Genomic DNA, 21,937 nt, shown 5'->3' on the forward strand with positions numbered 1-21,937 from the left:
ACTACCTGGGAGCAGGAGTGGGCAAAAAGCCAAGTTCTAACCATGAAAATTCTTGGCTCTTGAAGATACGGGGGGTATAGGGAAGCAGGAATCAAGTTCAAGGAGTTTGGCAGAATTCCGGAACAGTGGACAGGTTTGAACTTCTGGAGACCAAGATTTGGCCAAAAGACCAGCCAGACACTGAGGGCTGATGGTTTGCTTTCCACCTGGTTTTACTGATCTCTCCTGGCCACACTGAAGGATGCCATTAAGGAATCCATCCCTTAGTTCTTCTTCAGACTAAATAAACCTTATTTCATTCTTCTCATGGGTCATACTTTCCATTTCTTTAATTATTTGTTACTCTTCTCTGAACTTCCTCCAATTTTCCTTCTCTTAAAAAAAAAAAAAACCTGAGACCAAACCTTCAAAACAGTAAATGACTGGCTTAATTCTGAGTGCAGGAAATAATTTTTTCTAAAATGTCACACTCAAGGCAATATTTCTTGGCAGGTTTTTCCACCTGTTTTTTGTACTTCCATTTAGTACTCATGTTCTCTTGATATCATGCAAAATTAAAAAAAATCCATAACGGAGTATCTCTTTTTCACCATTTTTCTGCTTAGAGTTGGATGGGATGTTGGCTCAACTCTGTTTTTTTTTTTTTTCCTTTCCCGTTTTAGGAAGATAAACGGAGGTAGAAGTTTCTAGAATGCCACTTTTATTGGCTTTCTCTCATAAGATAGCTTATGTCATGGAATGAAGCAAATTTGTCCCATTTTTTGCCCCCGATCATTGCAAGAGATTGAACTCTGGTCTAGCTAAAATATGATGAGAATAGGGGAAAGCGGAATACGCTCAGACTTGAGTCCAAACTGGAAGCTGAGGAAGACGCGCTGAGGAGCCAAGAGATCGCTGGGACATCCCTGGGAGGAGTTTTCCATGTGGACCGGAGAAAAAGCTTGTAAGGCACAGCCTCAGGTTACACAAGCTGGGCTCCGACTCTGCAGGATTTACAAGACTCATTACCGGAGAGAGTCTACCGCTCGCTGGCACAGGCGAAGGAGGAAGAAATGTTCACTGAATAAAACCTTTCAGTTTACAAAGTAAAATAATATACGGCCTTCCTCTCACAGGGTGATGAAAACTGCCCCTGAATAAATGGTGGGGCGACCCATTTCCATGACTGAGGGCCCATTCGACCAAGGCTGGTGCGGACTTTTGCCCCTTCTGGTTGGAGTGGGGTACCCAAGTCCAGCGAAGAGTACGTTCTCACCCTTTGAGGCTGCAGGAAAGTTTCCGGTGCTGCGGAAGCAAAGGGGAAGGGAGAGGGCAGCACCGCCCGCCGCCAGCTCCTCCTCCCCACTCCCAGCCCCGCTCCCAAGCCCAAGGACGCTCCCCGTCCAGCCAGAAGCCCTGCGTGCGCCTCCCCACGTAGCCGCAGACAGCTCCTTAAATAGGGTTCCCGCGGAGCAAACAGCCCCAGACGGGGGGCTGGCGAGGGCGAGCGCAGGGGACCGCAGAGGCGCGGCGGGTCAGCGGGCGGCCAATAGCCGGGGTGCGGCCCGCCCCGTCGCCTCCCCCGCCGGGAGCCTATAAGTGTCCCGCGGCGCCCGGGCGCCAGCTCCCCTGCGCCTCCGCCGTGCGTTCTGGCTGCTGGCCGCCGGTTCGCGCCACGCGCAGCCCGCCCGCTGGCCCGCAATCGTCTGCCCCGGGGAACAAGGGGGTCCCCGCGCTCTCGCGAGAAGTGCGCCGCTGCAGGACCTGGGGTGCCCAAGACGCGCGGGCCCTCGGGGGCCGAAGATGGGGCGGTGCGCGGGGAGGCTCCCGCTGCTGCTGCTGGCGCTCGTCCTCCGCCCCTGGACTCCCTGCCTGGGTGCTGGCTCGGAGAAGCCCTCCAGCATCCCCACAGGTCAGTACTCCCGGCGCCCGCCCCCATCCCGCCAGGCCCGGCCGGGTGGGCTGTTCTTCCTCGTGCCGCCCCACGCCCGGGGTCGACCAGGTGAGTCGGCGGGGGCTGTGCCTCCCCGGGACTGTGCTCCGGCCGTGCGGGTCCCCGGGGAGGTGCGCGAGCACCCGCCCTCGTTCGTTCTTGTAACTCGCAGTCAGCTGAGCGCGCCCCGTTTTCCCTTCAGCACGAGTTGGGGTTTCCTTTTGATTTGATATCGCAGGTCCCTGGGCACCAACACCTTTCCTGCCAACTCTCCTTTCTCCTCCTTTCCTGGAGCGGGCATGATGTATCCATGTTGGACGAGGCACTACTCCTTCTCTGACCCAAATACGGGACTCAGTGTACTTGCTGATTGATGGTGACACATTCCTTCCAGCGCCCCAGGAAGCAGCTTCTGACACTTACCTCTTGCCAAAAACAGCGCTCAAAACCTTGGTTGTTTTCAATCAAGCTGCTCAGCTATCCAGTACCTCCAGGTGGCAGCTTTCCTCCTTGGGGATTTGGAGGGGAAGTTGTGCACACACAGCTTCTCCCCCCATCAGCCACTTTTTCCTCAGCCTGGTCCCGTTTCTTGTTTTCAGAAGCTGGAACTGCAGCGGATAGTCTAGTAAAGTTCATGTAAAACAGGTTTTTTTCCTTGCATTTAGCCAGATTAGTGTGTGTCAAAACACTTTGATGCCATTTGCTGCACATGAAAAATGCATGAGTTTCCCACTTTTATTCTCTGCTCAACTTTCTGAAATTAGATCTTGCGTTTGAATGTCCTTCAGCTGGATTGTATTTTTTTTTTCTTAAATTAGGATACTTGGGGGGCTTTTCTGTTTGAACTTAAGCATGAAGATAGAAATCGATTTCAGCATTACATTTAAAAATTGGTATTTGGTGTAGAGTCCAGCTAATCTGTTTAGTAATCATTTTGTCTTTAAGAAAACTTCAATGGGCTAGACTACATATCTTTCCACATTTTCCCAAACAGCGCTTGCTTGGTTAGCTTGAGAAACTTCTGCCTTCAAATGGATTTCTCTGAGTTACCCAATGCTTTGCCTTTTGTCAGGTTTATGTGATGGTTTTAAAACAGGTTTCTGAGCCCTTGGTGGTTGCCGTAAATGTAAATAGAATATTTTCATAATTTAAAAATATTTCAGTTGTGTAAAACTTAGGAAATAGACAAGCAAATGCCTTCAGCAAAGTTGGGGTGAGGGGAACTTCCCCCAGAAAAATGTCAGTCTCTGTTGGAAACACCCAAGGAAACTTTTATTGGGAAATAAAATAACCTTTATGCAGGTCTTTGTTACTTTTAGAGGGACCAATTCAGCGTTTATATATTTCATTCCACTTCATCACCAACATTCCTTACATTTTATAGAAAGCATCTCTGTGTGGCTGCCTTTAAGTTTATAGTTAAAGTCGGCTTCCTTTCCCACCCTGGCTTTTAAATTTCGTGGAGCCAGACAGTAAAGTTGTAATGGATTATAACATCAGAGAAAGGGAATTTCAGGTATGTTTTCTTCAGAAAATACCACTTAGAACCCACTGTTGAAATCTGAGGGTGGGCAGTTTTTGGTGGGTGGCCATAGGAAATTCAGTTATCTCCTAAATGCAAGAAAGTATTAATTTGTAATAGGTGGAGCCTGCAGTATCCAGTTTAATGGTGAGCTTCTGGTGGTATAGTGGCTAAGTGCTACAGCTGCTAACCAAAGAGTTGGCAGTTCAGATCTGCCAGGTGCTCCTTGAAAACTCTGTGGAGCAGTTCTGCTCTGTCTTGTAGGGTCGCCATGAGTAGAAATCGACCTGACGGCAAAGGGGTTTTTTTGGTTTTCTATAGAGGTCAGTGTTCTTGTAGATTATGTGACAAGCTAATATAAGGTGGCCAGAGTTATGGACTGTGGCCTATTTTCTCACCAAAATATTACAACTGAAAATCACTACATGAAAACTTGTATTTACCTATGTAAACATCAAGCTCTACTCTGGACTCTTAAGTTGTCTAGTATAATAGGAGGTCTATAAGAAGAGTGGACCCCTTGTGGCACAGTGGTTAAGAGCTTCGCTGCAAACCAAAAGGTCAGCAGTTCTAGTCCACCAGCTGCTTCTTGGAAATCCCATGGGGCAATTCAACTCTGTCCTATAGAATCGCTATGAGTTGGAATTGACTTGACAGGAATGGGTTTTTTGAGTATAAGAAGAGTGCTTATTATCTGTGGCCCCCATATTCATTACTGTGTCCCAGCTAGCCACATAGAAATAGACTAGACCAGGATTTCTTGGCCCTATTGATATTTTTAGACAGAGAATTCTTTGTTGTGGAAGGCTGTCCTGTGCATTGTAGGACATTTAGCAACATCCTTGGCCTCTACCCATTAAGATGCCATTAGTTCACTGTACCGCCAGATGTGACCAAAACCAAAACAAAACAAAAATTACTTCAGAAATGGCTAAGTGTCCCCTGAGGGAACAAAAGTGCCCAGGGTTGGGAACATTGGATTAGCCAAATCTATGTGAATTTGGGGCAGTGTGTTATATAGTGTTATTGGAGTGATGGTAGCAAATTTTTTTTGAAAGCAGATACTAGTAGTGATTTTCCACTTTCCACTGTGGTAGGGAATGTGTTGTTTGGATCAATTTTTGGAATACAGTCTCGCCTAGATTTGGTGCTGTGTGTTGACCAGAATTGAGAACACTTTTTGTTATCTTTACTGAGAGTTCTGCGGTGTGCTGTGTTCATTCCTTTTTGGTTGTCACTTTATTCTTAGTGTGGAAAGAGTCTAAACAGACTTTCAGTTAAAAACAATCATTTTCTCCTAGTACCTGAAAATTATACCCTCATGGGGGCTTCCCCTGGCAGTATCCTCCCAATGAGTGGCAGTGAATCAGGTTCTTACCCTGATTTATTTTTCCTGAATTTTCTGTCTTCTAGGTGAGAAAAGGAGGGTGCCAGTGTATTCCTGCTTGGTATTTGCAAACAGGTCTGCAGACCTGAATCAAAATTCATGTATGTTTTCTAAGATCCCTTGTCTATTCCATGATCTAAACTGGGCAGAAACCAAGTTTTAGGCAAAAATGGAGGAAATGGTTTCAGATGTTTCTGTCAAGACTGGTATTTTTCAACCACGTTCATTTGTGAACTCTTTAATTTCCTCTGGCACGTTCAAGGAGGAAAGGAAAGGGTTGTCCCTATCTATTGATGCAAACCTGCAATTTATGGGGTGGAGAGGGGTCAAGCATGAGAAGCCTTGGGAAGGAAGAGAGAGAGCTTGTCCTGTGCACTCTTGCTGTGTCCTGGCCTCTAGCCACACAGAATGACCTCCTTAAACAGACTATGCCTTTTATTTTATAATATAAAAATGAACATACAGAACAACTATGCAGAATATGAGGACAGGAAGTAAAACATTAATTAAAAATGAGAGACTTTTTTTTTTTTTTTTTAACATACCCATCACACTGGCTAAACCTTTTAAAAGTAAACTCTGATCATTCTGAATGTGAGAATAGGAACTCTAAGAAAGAGACGGGATTGACTCGATGGCACCCAACAACAACAACAGTGAAATTGAGTGGTGGTTCAGCGGTAGAATTCTCAGCTTCCATGCAGGAGATCTGGGTTCTATTCTTGACCATTGCACCTCGTTCACAGACACCGTAGCGTGTTGCTAGGATGCTGAACAGGTTTCAGCAGAGCATCCAGACTAAGATGGACTAGGAAGAAAGGTCCAACAACCTCCAAAAATCAGCCAGTGAAAACCCTATGAATTGCCGTGGTCATACCCACAGCTGATCACGGGGATGGCGCAGGACTGGGTAGAGTTTCATTCTATTGTACGTGGGGTTGCCATGAGTTTCTAACTTAACAGCAACTAAAAAAAACAAGTGGAATTGAGGATCCACAGAGCCTGCAATCCTAGATACATACACGTAGACCGCTGTAACCACCCGTTGCCGTTGAGTTGATTCCAGCTTATGGTGACCCTATATGTGTCAGAGTAGAACTTTCTCCATAAGGTTTCCAGGGGTTGATTTTTTGGCAGTAGACCACCAGGCCTCTTTTCCGAGGCACCTCTGGGTGGACTTGAATCTTCAGCTTTCCAGTTAGCAGCAGAACACATTAATAATTTCTACCACTCAGAAACTACATATACTCTAAAAATCCTGTGTATGCTTTTTGTTCTTGAAATTGTGTTCATTGTTTAAATCTAGGTCCTAGAAAATTCCTCCACTGAATGTCTTTTGTTTTGCTCTGTATTTTCATAATGAGACTGTTTATGTGTTATGTTAGGTGCCATCGAGGTGGTTCCAACTCATAGTGATCCTTTGTACAACAGAATGAAACACTGCTCGGTCCTGCACCATCCTCACAATCGTTGCCTTTTTGAGTGCCTTCCAACCTGTGGGGCTCGTCTTCCGGCATGGTATCAGACAGTGTTCTGCTGCTATTATGAGGTTTTCACTGGCTAATTTTTTTCAGAAGTAGACCGCGGGGTCCTTCTTCCTAGTCTATCTTAGTCTGGAAGCTCCGCTGAAACCTGTCCACTGTGGGTGACTCTGCTGCTATGTGAAATACTGGTGGCATAGCTTCCAGCGTCACAGCAACATGCAAGCCACCATAGTACGATAAACTGACAGATGAGTGGGGTTAATGCAGTTAGTTTATACAAGGTATTATAGGTTTTGTGTTTAATAAATTGTAATTTCTCTAAAGTAAGGGGCTGGATCTTAATAATTTTTGTGCTCCTCACAGTACCGTCCCTATTTTTTTTTTTTTTTGTCTTAAATAAGATTCTCAGTTTATGTTGATTGAGTTTCTGGCCCACATGGGAATTGTGAAAAGTAGCATGCAGTCAGCGAGACTGTGAGCAGCTCCTTTGGCCAGGACTTTAAACCACGTTTACTGAACTTCCTTTCTGTACTTGGGGAACCACGTACCAATGACCACAGTCTAGCAACTTAACTATGAAACATCAGATTCTGAACTGCAGTTGGCAACTCTTTTCTACAGATTATATGTTCCGCTGTATCTACCTTGTTGTATGCCATTGAGTCAATTCTGATTCACAGCGACCCTATATGATAGAGTAGCACCGTTCCATAGGGTTTCCTACGCCGTAATCTTAATGGGAATAGATTGTCAGGTCTTTTCTCCCACGATCGGCTGGTGGATTTGAACCTACAACCTTTCATCTGCAGCTGAATGTTTAACCACTGGACCACCATGGCTCCTTCTGCCTACTTTATTCCATGTTAAGGTTGCAGCTTCAGAAATACCTGCATATCGATCCTTAACTAAAATCTACGTGGCTGAGTGTTACGATCCTATTTTTATAGATGGTGAAGTGGAGACTTGGAATGGCTCCCTGACTTTCACAGGATCGTATGGCTGGAAAGTAACAGAACAAGAGCCTGCGCCCTTTCTCCTGTCTGTTCTCTGAGTCTTTCTTCCCCTCTTCATTGCCCTGTTGGACTTTTACAACCTGCGAGAAAGAAACAGCCTGGACAGCAATGATCTAGAGAAGCAAAAGTAATAGTTTAATACGAGGGCAGGCACATAATTTGTAGGACTGTGTAAATGTGGGGAAAGGAGTAGGCCCAGGTGATAACTACAGCCTGTGGGCCAAATCCAGCAGGCCCAAACCAGCCCTCTGTGTTTGTATGGACCGTGAGCTTAGCATGGGTTTTACATTTTAAATGGTTAGGGGAAAAAAAAAAAATGAAAAGAAGAGTAACATATTGTGATGTGAAAATTATGACGTGCAAACTTCAGGGTCCATAAATAACATTTATTGGCTCACAGTCACACTTGTTCATTTTTGTATTGTCTGTGTCTGCTTTGGTGCCACGTTGTACTAAAATAGTTGTGAGAGAGACCGTATGGCTGGCAGAGCCTGACGTCTTTACTGTCCGGCCTTTGCGGAGAGAGTTTGCCGACCGACCCTTGCCTAGGGAGGTGGCATTCCTCCTTCAGCACCGGCCCCTGCAGATCTGCTGGTCTTTTGGAACAGCCTGAGTGTGGACAGTAGCAGCTGGCTCCGGGTGCTTCCGAGACCTGTTTTACATTTTAGACTTTGCCAGTGATTTCTGTAGTGTTTTGAATTGAAACGCAGAGCTTCTCTGTGACATCTTTTTAAACACAGCTCTTAATGCTAACTAAAAAAAAAAAAAAAGTAAAACTACGTTGGTGTAAATAGTGTTGTCGTGATAAAAAAAAAAAAAAAAAAACACTTTGGAGACTGTTGAAAGGAAATGCATAGCTCTTCAGAGCCCTCATCCATTCCAGCATCTTGGCTCTCTGAATACGTGGCTTCCTTCCTGGAGAAAATGATTAAAACATTTATTAATGAGGACTTTTCTTCTTTAACCACTGCTGTAAATTAGGCTACACTGAGAAGCTGGTGGCTTTTAAAGTGACGAGGATTCTTATTTTGTTTAGATTGTACTGGTTGCATTTGATACAGAGAGCTTGCTTCACTCAACTAAACTTAAATCATAGGACCAATTTTCAAAGGGATTGAGATCATAGTTGTCCAAGCAACGGTTATCCAATGTAATAGAATTATGTCCGTTGCCATTGAGTCGATTCCAACTCATAGCAACCGTATAAGACAAAGTAGAATTGCCCCACAGGGATTCCAAGGAGCAGCTGGTAGATTTGAACTGCCAGCTTAGCAGCTGAGATCTTAACCGCTGCGCCACCAGGGCTTCAACAGAAAGTTAGACAATGTGTTATTATTTGCTGTTATTATTTGCTGTTATTATTTGCTGCTTCTAGTACTGCAATTTCTGTTTGGTAAGATTCTAAAAGGTGGTATGTATCAGTGAGAAATTAATTACCGCCCTACAAACTGTAACACAAGAGTGTCTCCTCAAAAAATACTGTTTATAATTTAAAGATACAGTAACTTCAAGTAAGTGTTAATGTTTCCCATTCAGAATAACTTAAAAAAAAAAATGCAAAGCGCAGAGGTGTACTATTTTTATATACAGAGGGAAGATTTCTATCACATGTTTTCTTTTGTGTGTTTTAAAAAAGGGAAATCTATTCACCATTTGCATTTAATTTTCAAATGGAAATCTCTAAAACAAAAATGAATTCAGGTTAGTTCATTTGCACACTTAGTTACTGAATTGACTCACATTTGCTTTTTCGGGTCTTGATTGTTTTAATGCTGTAGCGGTTGTGGGAAAATAACACTTTATTTTTTTTTTCCTTTTTTTTAATTCTTACAGAATGGAAATACAGATGTGTCTCACCTTTCTTGATTTTTTTTTTCTTAAAGGAGAAGTTTTTTTTTTTTTTTTTAGAAGATACTTAATTTTCTTAGTGTCAGAAATGTATTTCCAGGGTACTGTTTCTATTTTGCTCTAAGAAATTTGGTTTAAAGTTTACTTTACATAGGTTTAGATATATTTTTTTTTTCCCTGTCAGGGAGAAAGCTGTAATCAAATAGCGTGTAGACACTTTTTTCTTGGCTTTTCATTTCAAGAACAGTCAACACTGAAATCTTATCCTTCACTGTTCTTCCTGATTGTTATTCTTCCCAGGGAGCTGAAAGGTGTTCTCTGCAGCTTCTGAGTGCTGGGGATACTCCCCAGGCATTATGGTGACAGGGTCCGTGACATCTGAATGTCCTCTGCATTTGGGCTGAAGGCTCATGTTTATGAAGTGGTACAGTGGTTGAGTTTAGCTGCTAGCCAAAAGGTCAGCAGTTCAAATCCACCAGCCACTCCTTGAAAACCCTATAGGGCAGCCCTACCCTATCCTGTAGGGTCGCTACGAGTTGGAATCAACTCAGCAGCCAATGAGTTTGATTTTAGTTTTTGTTCTGTATTTATAATCAAAATCATCACTAGAAGTGGGACAAAAAAAGACACTTCAATTGAATACAATTCAAAGACTATGATTAATATTATAAAAATATACTCTATAAAACTCTTCATACCAAGGAGAGTTTTGGTGAATATACAGCTAAAATGATAGGCTGAATTACGGTCAAGAAAAGTGTTTCTAGCAAACACATTTGAGTTTCTAAGAGGGAGCATAGTTAAAATCGCCCCTCACTTGTTCTGTTCATCGTTTCATTGATTTTGATATTGAATTCATTCTTTGGATGCATAAGATATCCTGGCAGTGATTTCTTTAAGTGATTATCTGCTCATTTTCTTTAAAATTACATTATATGATTTTTAAAAGAACTTCCTCTATGTTCTCTAGTTACTGCTAACCTCTTTTAGGATTCCTTCCAAGGGGAAAGAGAGAGAGAGATGATTTTCCCCTGATTTAAATACTGTGGTTCTCTTCTTCTATGCTGTGAATACCATAGGTAATGATTTTAGGGGCGGAGACAAAGAGGCTTTCAGGGTCCTGTGATTTTATTGCTCTCACCCAATACCTTCAGTTATTCCCAGACACTGACATGCACTCACCTGGCTTGACCCTCCCATAGGCACAGCAGTGAGAGGAAGAGGTACATGGAATCCTGGCAGCCTTGGGTTCTTGATGACGGGGCATTGTTCTGGCCTTGGAGAAGAAGAGCCCTGGAAGCCATACTTCTTCATGCCTGTAAGCACATGGCTGCCTAGTAGTCAGTGTACCACTCACAAGGCTGTGTCTTTGAGTAACATATTTTAAATGGGTTGAAGCCACAACTTTCATGGGGCTTTAGGGCACTATTATACAGGTGCTGAGTACAAGAGCCAGTTACTCGTAGGTATTGTAAATATATTCTCTAACAGGTTCTTTTATTTAAAACTTCCTTTTCTCAGACAAAAAAAAAAAAAAAAGAAAACCAAAAACCTGCCAACCAAACCAAAAACTCAAACCCATTACCATCGAGTTGATTCTGACTCAAAGCGACCCTATAGGACAGAGTAGAACTGCCCCAGAGGGTTCCCAAGGAGCGCCTGGTGGATTCAAACTGCCAGCCTTTTGGTTAGCAGCTGTAGCTCTTAACCACCATGCCACCAGGGTTCCCAACCTGCCAACAGAGAACTTAATTCATTATTAAAAAAGAAGAAACTAACTGTTTGCAGGCAGACTAAAATGACCTCTGTAATTCAATCATCTGGGGAAGTCTTGCAGAGGTTTTATGCAGATGGCAAACTGACCCTTTGATGGGATTTTCCAGTCCTGCCCAAGCCAGCTCTGAGGCCCCTTGTCTTCAGAGAACCCCCCTCCCCTGCTGTAGCCATGCTGATTCTTTCCTGGCCCTCCAGCTGGCACCACAACTGTAGCCTGAATGCCCTGCTCGCCCAGACACTCTTGACATTCCTATTGGCCAAGTCTAGAGAAGGACAATTCTCCTTTTCTTCCTAGTTTAGCTGAGGTAAAGTTGGAATTTTTTAATAGTGACTTTACTAGGTAACCAAGGGCAAAACAAAACAAAACCCAGAACTGGAAAACCACCAAAGCAAGGCAGAGAACAGACGTACAAAATACACATTCAGAGGTCTCACTCTGCTGTGACTCACTGAAGTCAGATAGTTAGAGATGCACTTACCTGACGTGTACTTGAGGGTGGTAGATTCTGTTTCCTTGATCAGCTTTTTCTTTCTCCAGTCTCTTGGCCTACTCTGGGCTCTCCTCACCTCTTCTTCCCACCACTTTCTTTACACAGACAGCTCTTTATTCCTCAGAGTTGGAGTCCATTAGGTCCGTTGGTATATGATAGTAGGTGGGACAGGTCCTTTTGTAATTTTTTAGGGACATACCATTGTTGTTGTATGCTGTGAGTCAATTTTGACTCATAGCGACCTTACAGGACATGGTAGACCTGCCCCATAGGGTTTCCTAGGCTGTAAATCTTTATAGAGGCAGACTGTCACATCTTTTGGCCATAGGGTGGCTGGTGGATCCAAACCACAGATCTTTCAGCTAGCCAAGCACTTAACCATTGTACCTCTGTTTTCTTCCAGTGGATGAGAGTTTTTATGCATTTTTGCTAGTAACTCTTGGTATTGTTTTAATTCTTAGTTTGGTTTTATGAATCTACATACTTTAATAATTCACATTTATTTAATGAACTGGGCTTTGAAAATTCTCCCACAATACATTCCCTTCCCCTAGAGGTAACTAACAGTATTATGACTTCTTAGCTACGGAAGTATGTGAAGAATAATTCCCTGTGTGTAATACTCCGAAGTGTGAGAATAAATTTTTCAAGATTTAATTCAGCTGGTGTTTACTGAATCGCTATTTCTGTTCTGTTTTGTGCTGTGCCTTGTGTGGAGGAAAGGCAGAAAAACAAAACAAAACAAATAAAAACCAAACCAGACTCAGTTCCTTTTCCACATTGAGATTCTAAGATTCTGACAGGAAAAATAACACATATGTAAACTGAAGGAATCAAAGAAACCCTTATGTTGAAACAGCCTGGGTCACTGGGAAAAGTGTACCCATCTGGATTTCCGGAAACCTGGATCTAGGTTCTAAGCCTTCCGCTCACCAACCTTGATTACTTACCCTGGCTGGACTTCATTTGTCATTTAGGATCCTTCTAGCTCGTTTACTTGAGGTGGTGGTAGAGAGACAAAGTGCTGTAGGGCACAGAAAGGAGACCTCCAGGGAACTTATTCTTAATTTGCTTGTTAGGCCAAAGGGAACACAGCTTCAAGGTTGTTTTGTATTTTATAGTTTTGCTTCCAGGTATCGTATCAGAGCTGAACTTGCCCAGCTTCAGTGTTGCTTTTTTCCTAATCAACTTTTGATTTGGAGGTAGGAAAGTAAGGCCAAGTATAAAAAAAAAAAATAGCTAGAATTAAATTCACATTTAAAGGTATTCTATGTGTTTTAATACAAGAGGCGAAAACAGTCTTGTGTTCATATGAAGTTATTTTCCACCCTGTGAGATAAATCATATATTCTTTAGTCCATTTAAATATTGTAAATTGTTTTTTAAAATTATCTTTACAAGTAGCTTTGCTTTCTTCTGGTTCGGTCCTAACCATTTAGGTCATATTGGTTAACAAGAATGATGCTGGTAACTCTTTAGATGTTACAAACAAAAAACAAAACAACAACAATTATGGAATGTGCAGTGTAAAAATTGGAGACCCACCTCCAAATAATTGCTGAAACAGTTATCAAACACCTAAATCCACTTTTTAGACTAATAAATTATGTTTAAAGTATCACATGTCATAAACTAGAAACATGGTAAATAGGAACTCAGTCTATGGGAGAGGAAGGTTTATATATATGGGAGTGAGTATGTGCATACGTGTTTCCTGGCCACGAGATTACTGTTGGGCCTGAAGAATGTAGTAAAAAGTGGGAATACATTTTAATCTGGACTTTCCTTCTCTGCTTTCTCTCTCTCTAAATATATTCAGTGAATGCTCCGGTATTAACCAATCCCTTGGAGGAGATGGTGGTGCCCGATGCTTATTCTCCTTTCATGGCCATTTTTTTCTACTCCTTGCAGAGGGATTTTATGTAAACTGAAGGAAGTAATTCAAACAGAACAATTGGAGGGTGAGAAGGAAAAAGGAGGCTTAATTTTGAAAATGTATGCAGCTATTCCTTTTTCAAGTGTACTACAGATTGAATTATGTCCCCCCGAAATATGTGTTGTAAACATAAACTTCTATGCTTGTGGTTGTAATCCCATTTGGGAATGGATTGTCTTTGGTATGTTAATGAGGCAGGATTAGCATACGGTCTATCTTGAATCAGTCTCTTCTGAGATATAAAGGGGTTAAACAAGGGAGCAGAGAGGACATGGGGGAAGATAGATGCCAGTACACTTGGAGATCTCCAAGGAATCAGGAAACGGAAGAAAAAGTACCTTCCCCCCTGGTGCTAATAGGAGAAAGCCTTCTAGAGCCTGCGCCCTGAATTTGGATGTCTAGCACTGCCAAACTGTGAGAAATTCAATCTCTGTGAAAGCCATCCCCTTGTGGTATCTCTGTTCTAGCTGCAGTAGATAACTAGGACAAAGTGTAAGATTAGCAAAAATCGCAAAACCACCACTAGCTTGGGTGTTGGTTTTGGAGATCAATCTGTGATTTATTGAACAAGCAAATACACACTAGCAGCTGCTTTTCCTGCAGAGTGTGTAAAGATCTTCAGAGTGTTTTAAATTTATAAGAGGGTAAAGAGAAATCTATTATTAAAATTGATAAAATTAGCTTTGCATTATTGTTTAATATAAAGTAGTTGATATTTTTATGTCCCTCAGGTATAAACATGTTTTTTCATAGAATGTAAAATCCTAGATAGCCAAGACGTTCTTCTTCACAACAAGTCACGAATGGCTCTATTGCCCCAGTACCAGTAGCACCATGGAGGGTTACAGTTTACAGCTGAGTGGATAGGTGAGGGAAACCCTGGTGGCACAGTGGTTAAGTGCTACGGCTGCTAACCAAGAGGTCAGCAGTTTGAATCCGCCAGGAACTCCTTGGAAACTCTATGGGGCAGTTCTACTCTGTTCTATAGGGTCCCTATGAGTTGGAATCGACTCGACGGCAGTGGGTTTTGGATAGGTGAGATTTTTCAGGTTGAGATAAATGTTACAGGTTGATAAATGTTTTCAGCTTGAGATAAGCCTACTTCACACCATACACACAAAGTTAAAAAATGACTACAATGAATCGTTATAGTAACTAGATTTAAATTCTTTGGTGATCCAAGGAATGGATTTTTCTTAATAAGTCTCCGAATAATCCATACTTTTAACTTAGTTTGAAGCACATTTGAATTGTAGAAAACTGCTTTTGAAAATGAGTTGTATTCAGTGTGAGGAGATGGTGGCAGGCAGAGGTTAAGTGGAGGAGGAGAGGTGAAATTGCTTGGAAGCAATGGACAAAATAGGTGATGAGAATGGGTGCAAAAAATTAATTCAGAAAAACCTGAACGAGACGTCACTGCCTCAAGTGCTAGCAAATGGAAATTTTGCTTATGTAAAATGGAACACACCCTAAGCAGAAATATGGTTCAGGTAGATTGATACGAAGGTTTTATTTACCTGTTAAGCTACTTGATGGTGTAGCCTTTCCTATTAATTGCATGTCTATCCCAGCCGTTCTTGCCGTGCCTGGACTCCCAGGCATGCAGTGTGCTGTGGACCCGGGGGCGGCAGAGGGCAGTACGCACTGGGATAGTCCTGTGGTCATTGTTCATTAGGTTGCAGGAAATCAGCTGTTTGCCCTGGTGATCAGCAGAGATTCAGAAACCGATATGGTGACTCTATGGTGCCAACCGTGAATGTGTACCAGGGGGTCTGAGGGCACTTAGTACATCACTTGGTGTTCCTGATAAACTGAGGTACAAGTCTGTTGTGCTTTGAACTGTCTGGAGAACTCTGTTGGTCCCACTATCATTCTGAACGAGTATATTACTAAGAATTGGAGGAGGATTCTACATCACTCTTCAAATACGGGGGCAAGTGCAAAGACCCCACAGAAGAGAGTGCTTGTTTTCTGAGTATAGTCAGAGAGGGTTCACTGTTTGGGAAGGGGACTAGAGATCTCCAGCTGAGAGTTAAAGGTAGGTATAATCTTGGCTGGCTTACAGGGCGCATGTTTTATATTAACGCCAAATGCTCACGAACAGTTCGCATGCTCCTTGTGAAAGATAACCGTGTAGGATGCAGTATTGGTTAGTGTTTAAGACCATGGGGTTTTGGAGTCAGACAGCTTGAATTTAAATCCTGTCTATCTGTACTATGTACTTGCTGACTGTCCTTGAAGTTACTTAACCCTCTTTGAATCATAGTTTCTTTATAAGGGTAATTTCCTCCTGGAGTTGATATGAGGATAAATGTGATAATGCTTGTGTATGCTTTATTTCTGTCTTATCTGCACTGCATGTTCAAGCAGGCTGTGCCTCAGACTTCCAGGCAACCACAAAACAATCGGGTATAAACATGTTTTTTCATTGACTGTGAAACCCTCGACAGCCAAACCCTTCTTCTTCATAGCAAGTCACGAATGGCTCTATTGCCCCAGTACCAGTAGCACCATAGTGGGTTACAGTTTCCACCCATTCCATGGGTGCTGCATTCATCTGTGATCAAGCTGGACATACGAAACACACAGTGTTGGCAAAGCGAAAGCCGTTACTGTTTATAGAAAGCAAATGGTAAACGCTAACAACAAATTTTCAAAAGAACTGCCTACCTTTCCCCAGATTACCCATGTCTGTCTTATGTCACTCGCCAGGCTGTGGTTCAGATCAGATGTCAGATGCTGTCTTCACATCACCACTGCCTCTGGCTACCACCACCCTGCTGGGAGGGGGCTGCACGGCTCCTGAGGCTCCTGCTCCACCGCTGGGTCTCACTGGCCTCTGCTGCCAGCCCTTGCCACACCACCCAGGCCTGTGGGGCTTTCTTGCTGCCATGCTACCCTGGTCCCTGCTGCCCAGGAGCGGGGAAGGCATGCAACCCCTGCACAGGAACACTCAGGGCTCACTTGTCCTGCACACGCAAGTGGTACAGCTCTTTTTGCTCCGCTGGCAAGCCTCCTGCCCAGAGGCACCTGGCCCCACCCTGCTGTAGGAAGGCTTCTGCACAGGATCCTCCAAGGCAGTCCCTGCACGGGAACACTCAGGCCTCTGCCTTGCATGGGCGAGTGTTACAGCTCTTTTCACTCTACTGCCAAGACTCAAGCCTGAAGGTGCTCAGGTCCTGCCCTGTGGGCCTGCAAGCCCACCACAGCTGCTTCACTCCACGGGCTGGCAAGCCCACCGCTGCTGTCTTTCACCATCTTTAGTGTTACAGCTCCTTCTTGTGTGTCTTAGAGGTTCTCAGTGCAGGTCTGTGAATCACAGTGCCTCAGAACTCCATGCTCTGGAAGCTTCTTTAGGCCCTACAGAGGGGCAGTCAGGTGATCCATGGTTCATCCCAGTCATAACTAATGAGTGAAGGAATGAACACCTCTATCCATCAGGGTTCTATTCAGAAAAGAAGCCATTCTAGGCATCTTGAGCAGAAGGGGATTTAATGCAAGTAATTAGGGGCTTACACAAGTATCGGAAAGGCTTGAAGAGTGAGCTTTAGGTGAGCCTCCAGCAATGACGCCAAAAACACCGGTGGGAGCTGACCAACCAAGGACAGTACCCCTTACCTCTGTGACAATCAGGAGGAATCAGGAGGCCACCATTAGAACAGTTGTGCTCAAGAATATGCTGCCATTAAAAGTAATTCAGGGATCAGGAAGCTGCCTCCACTGACTCCTTAAACCCATGAACCTGGTGACTAGATTCCGGAAAGCGGTTCAGCCATTGCATCTGCTACATGTCTGGCTATCTGTCTGGCTATCTGTCTGTCTGTCTCTCAACTTCCAAGAACTGGGAGACTGGACCTGGAACGCTGATGTAGGGTAAGCCCACATCTTCCTGACAATGCAAACCAATAGAAATAGCCAAAAGCAGTGGGGAGAAGACCGTCTTGTCTGCATTTCAGAAGGTATGCGTGTGAACGGGAGGGTTGTGGTCTTTATTCGGAAGCCTTGCTCCAGAGGAGTTGGGAAAATGTTTTAATATTTAATTTTTTTTGTGACTTTCTCCTGTAATTGTTCTTCTTGAAACTTGATGAATCATTCAACTGTTGGTCAGTTTTCAAGAAGGATTTTATTAAAAAATAAGGATTTTAGGATAAGTCCTTTTGACAGTAGGAACCTGAGTGTAGCCTCAGTGTTGCATGAAGCCTACTCATTAATCTGGAGCTCTGTTATAAAGTTCTAAGATGATAGAATACTTTCTCAAGTGTCAAGGAGAACAATTAGAGAAGAAAAAGTCATGGGGAAAACTTAATAAAATTATAAAATTGAAGCAACTAAGTAATAGGATTTTATCTCCCCTCACCTCCCTCTTTTTTTCAGCCAATGGATCATAATTTATGTTGGGGACAGTGTAGTTCAGCTCATCTCTAATTACAATTTTATAGTGTTTGTTTGACTTTGTTATTTATTCCTTTTTTTTCCCCTAACATTTACTTTCTAGTGCTTTCACTATAAACAACCCTATTAACTTTGTAGACATATAACAGTTTTCTGAGATGAAACAACTGGGGCTTGTTCAAGGCTTCTGGAATTTGAGAAGGTCAGGAGATAACAGAGAAATTCTGCCTCATTCAGGCAGGAAGGGTTTAGTTTGACTCAGCATAATTCTTAAGTATTCATGAAAACAAAAGTAGAAAAGAACACTTTGTGTGGGCCACCGTAATGGTAATCTGTAATTGTAGATTTATTTTTTTAACGATTCCTATTTGAAAGCTCAGTTTTCACATATTCCTTTTTTACTGTTTTAGCTTCCTTGCTCATAGCAAAAACTGTAAATAAGCTTGTGGCTGAAACTTCTAAGCAGTTCTACAGAGGAGTGTGTTCTGACTAGAGGTAGAAGGCTGGTCTTCCTAATATTATTTGGAGTTAGGATATGAAAATGTTTCCTTTTACTTAGTTTGTCTTCCCAAGTGTGTAAAAAAAAAAAAAAATTTTTTTTTTTTTTTTTTTTTACGTGACATTTATTACTTGTTGTTTGTGATGATTCCAGGTGGTAATTAGATGCAACCTCAGTGTGAAGACAAACAAGCAAAGCTAGATTGGAAATGGATGAATTAGACTAATAAATGACTATATAGGTTTAATATGCTGCTGTGGAAACTTGAGCTTTGTGGTTTTGTGTGTGTATATGTTTAAAGTGGGGGCCCTGGTGGCATAGTGGTTAAAGGGCTAGGCTGCTAACCGAAAGGTGGGTGGTTTGAACCCAGCAGCCACTCTGCAGGAGAAACATGTGGCAGTCTGCTTCTATAAAGATTTACAGCCTTGTAAACCCTATGGGGGCAGTTCTCCTCTGTTCTTTAGGGTCACAATGAGTTGAAATCGACTCAGTGGAAATGGGTTTGGTTTTGGTTTATGTTTAGAATGATGCAGCTCAAAAATTTTTGCCTTCATTTTGATGAAGATGAAAATAACTCTTCGGTGAATCTGAATTCATTCTGATGACATGTGCCTACTAGAGTAACCATGCAGTGCGCTTATCCCTTTATAATAATGTTTTTATCCGTAAATCATTTTGAAAGCTCTGGTAAAAAATGATGATGTTCTTGTAAGAAATGATGATGCATCAGAAGGAATCAGTAAAAACCAGACTATGCCAAGAAGTTTCCTGAATAGACTGAGCGCTTCAAAGGCCAGCCTAGCAGGGGCGGGGATTCGGGGACCATGGTTTCTGGGGACATCTAAGTCAATTGGCATAATAAAATCTATTAAGAAAACATTTTGCGTCCCACTTTGGAGAGTGGCGTCTGGGATCTTAAATGCTAGCAAGCTGCCTATCTAAGATGCATCAGTTGGTCTCAACCCATCTGGAGCAAAGAAGAATGAAGAACACCAAAGACATGAGGTAATTATGAGCCCAAGAGACAGAAAGGAACACATAAGTCAGAGACTACATCATTCTGAGACCAGAAGAACTAGATGGTGCCGGGCTATAACCGATGACTGCTCTGACAAGGAACACAACAGAGAACACCTGCGGGAGCAGGAGAGTAGCGGGATGCAGGCCCCGAATTCTTGTAAAAAGACCAGACTTAATGGTCTGACTGAGACTAGAAGGACCCCAGAGGTCATGGTCCCCAGACCTTCTGTTAGCCCAAGACGGGAACTGTTCCCAAAGCTAACTCTTCAGACAGGGATTGGACTAGACTATGGGATAGAAAATGATACTGGTGAAGAATGAGCGTCTTGGATCAAGTAGACACATGAGACTATGTTGGCTTGTCCTGTCTGGAGGGGAGATGAGAGGGAGGAGGGGGTCAGAAGCTGGCCATATGGACACGAAAATAGAGAGTGGAGGGAAGGAGTGTGCTGTCTCATTAGGGGGAGAGCAATTAGGAGTATATAGCAAGGTGTATATAAATTTTTGTGTGAGACTGACTTGATTTGTGAACTTTCACTTAAAGCATAATTAAAAAAAAAAGTTGAAAAAAACAAAACAAAACCCAGGCTTTATGAAGATGGTGTATTCATTTAAGGATTTAATAATTTTTATTAAGATGACAGTATGTGCTTATAAGTGAGACTAAAACTGAAAACAAAGACAGTTAACAAGAATAAGTTAAATTAGCCTATAATCTCACTGCCCATTAGTAAACAATGTAAAACATTGTAATACTATTTTTTTACATTCATATATGTTTTCTTTATAAAATCAGGATACATACATGCATATTGACAAGCTTAAAGAGATAATTTTGTATCATGCTTTATTCACAAAACACCGTATTGTATGTATTTTCATCATGACATTGAATACTTTTAAAATCATACTTAATATTTTGATGTCCCATCGTGAGGTTATACCATAATTTGTATAATCATCATCTTATTATTGGATATATGGCTCGTTTGCTTTTTTACATTAGTAGAAATGACACTGTGGAGGATATTCTTGAAGTTTTGGTTTCCGTCTCTAGTTATTTTTGTAGGGTAGGTCCAAGTAATAATAAAATGAAATTAAAAGCTATGAACTCTTTTGTATCTCTTGTTACATAGGATCCAATTGCTTTCTAAAAGCTTGTATTAATTGTCATCTCCACCAGCAATGTATAGGATGGCCTCCCATGTAGAATGTTCAACAATATTACGTTTTTAAGAATCTCCCCCACTTATTCAGGAGAAGTAGTTTCTAATTCTATTTATCTTCCTTGAATTTATTTCTTAAAATTATAGTGATTTATTTCTTTACTTGCCAAAATAATGACTTTTTTTTTTTTGGCCACTGATGCTTATTTTGTGAGTTAAATATTCATGTCAATAGAGTAAACATTCTATTGGAATGAGGACGGACAATAATTTAAGGTGTCTGGTGGATGTAAATACTAGGGAGAAAAATCAAATGGAATTAGGGCAAGAATGATGGGGTTGGGGAATGCCATTTTCAGTACTGTTTGTTTTTAGGCAAGGCTTTTGGTTACATTTGAGTAGAGACTTGAAGGAAAGGTTTGTTGCCGGGAAAGGAAGGTTACAGGCAGCGGGAACCGCAAGTGCAAAGGCCCTGAGCCAAGAATGTGGCACAGCAAGGAGCCCAGTGTGCCTGCAGTAGGGGCAAGGAGGGAAAAGGGTGGAAGAAGGTGGAATGATAGCCAGGAACAGTTCACATAGGGACTTAGGGACCCTTGGCAAGGAGTTTGGATTTTATTGAAAACAAGAAGGAAACCATTGAAATGTTTTGAACGGAAAAGGGACAAGATCTGGGTGAATTAGAGTAAGTTGCCTTCTCTGGACATGGGACATGGTGTGGTAACTGGAATATGGGCTAGATTCAGCTTCTCTCTCCTCCCTGTACCCCCTGCTGCTGGCTGTGTGCAGTATAGCTGCGCAACGGAACCAAAAAAAGAAAAAAAAAAAAAAAACCCATGCTATCGAGTCAATTCTGACTCATAGCTACCCTATAGGACAGAGTGGAACTGCCCCATAGGGTTTCCAAGGAGTGGCTGGTGGATTCGAACTGCAGACCTTTTGGTTAGCAGTGAAGCTCTCAAACACTGCACCACCAGGGCTTCACTGCTCATCTACGCATAAAAAACCCATAGCGGTCAAGTCGATTCCAAATCATAGTGACCCTATAGGACAGAGTAGAAGTGCCCCATAGGGTTTCCAGGGAGCAGCTGGTGGATTCAACTGTGGACCTTTTCCTTAGCAGCCAAGCTCTTAACCACTGACCTGGAATTCCCTGTCTCATTCTGGCTTCAGTGTAATGAATAGATTGGCGGTGGCAGAGATAAATATGGGAGTGTTACTGTAAATCGCGAATATGAGCCACCTAACCAATACTGAGACAGGAGGAGGTGAGCAGCAAGAGGGCTTTATTGAACACAGGTATTCAAGAGACAGAGGGGGTTAAATTTCTCCCAAATTCTGTCTAATTCTAAAGAGCTAGTGGGAGGGTTTTATGTGGGGAAGGTCAAGGTTACCAAATGTTTTTGAGCATGTAGCCCACAGATGGTCTTATACATCACAAAACAACTACAAGAAGCTCTTTATTAAACAAAAGATGTGTATGTTAGACATCTG

The 21,937-nt window shown here is 42.5% G+C and overlaps 1 protein-coding gene across 2 annotated transcripts in view; it reads left to right on the forward strand.

Moving 5' to 3' along the window:
- Positions 1 to 1,590: 1,590 nt before the first annotated feature.
- Positions 1,591 to 21,937, forward strand: part of PLOD2 (procollagen-lysine,2-oxoglutarate 5-dioxygenase 2) — a 98,828-nt gene continuing 78,481 nt past the window's right edge. For both annotated transcript variants that reach the window (XM_049867210.1, XM_049867211.1), the window contains exon 1: positions 1,591 to 1,891. In XM_049867210.1, coding sequence (XP_049723167.1) covers positions 1,783 to 1,891 — 109 coding nt within the window. In that variant the 5' untranslated portion in view covers positions 1,591 to 1,782. The remainder of the gene's footprint in view (positions 1,892 to 21,937) is intronic.

The sequence above is a fragment of the Elephas maximus genome, chromosome 23 (assembly GCF_024166365.1).
Source record: "Elephas maximus indicus isolate mEleMax1 chromosome 23, mEleMax1 primary haplotype, whole genome shotgun sequence".
NCBI classification, from domain to species: Eukaryota; Metazoa; Chordata; class Mammalia; order Proboscidea; family Elephantidae; genus Elephas; species Elephas maximus.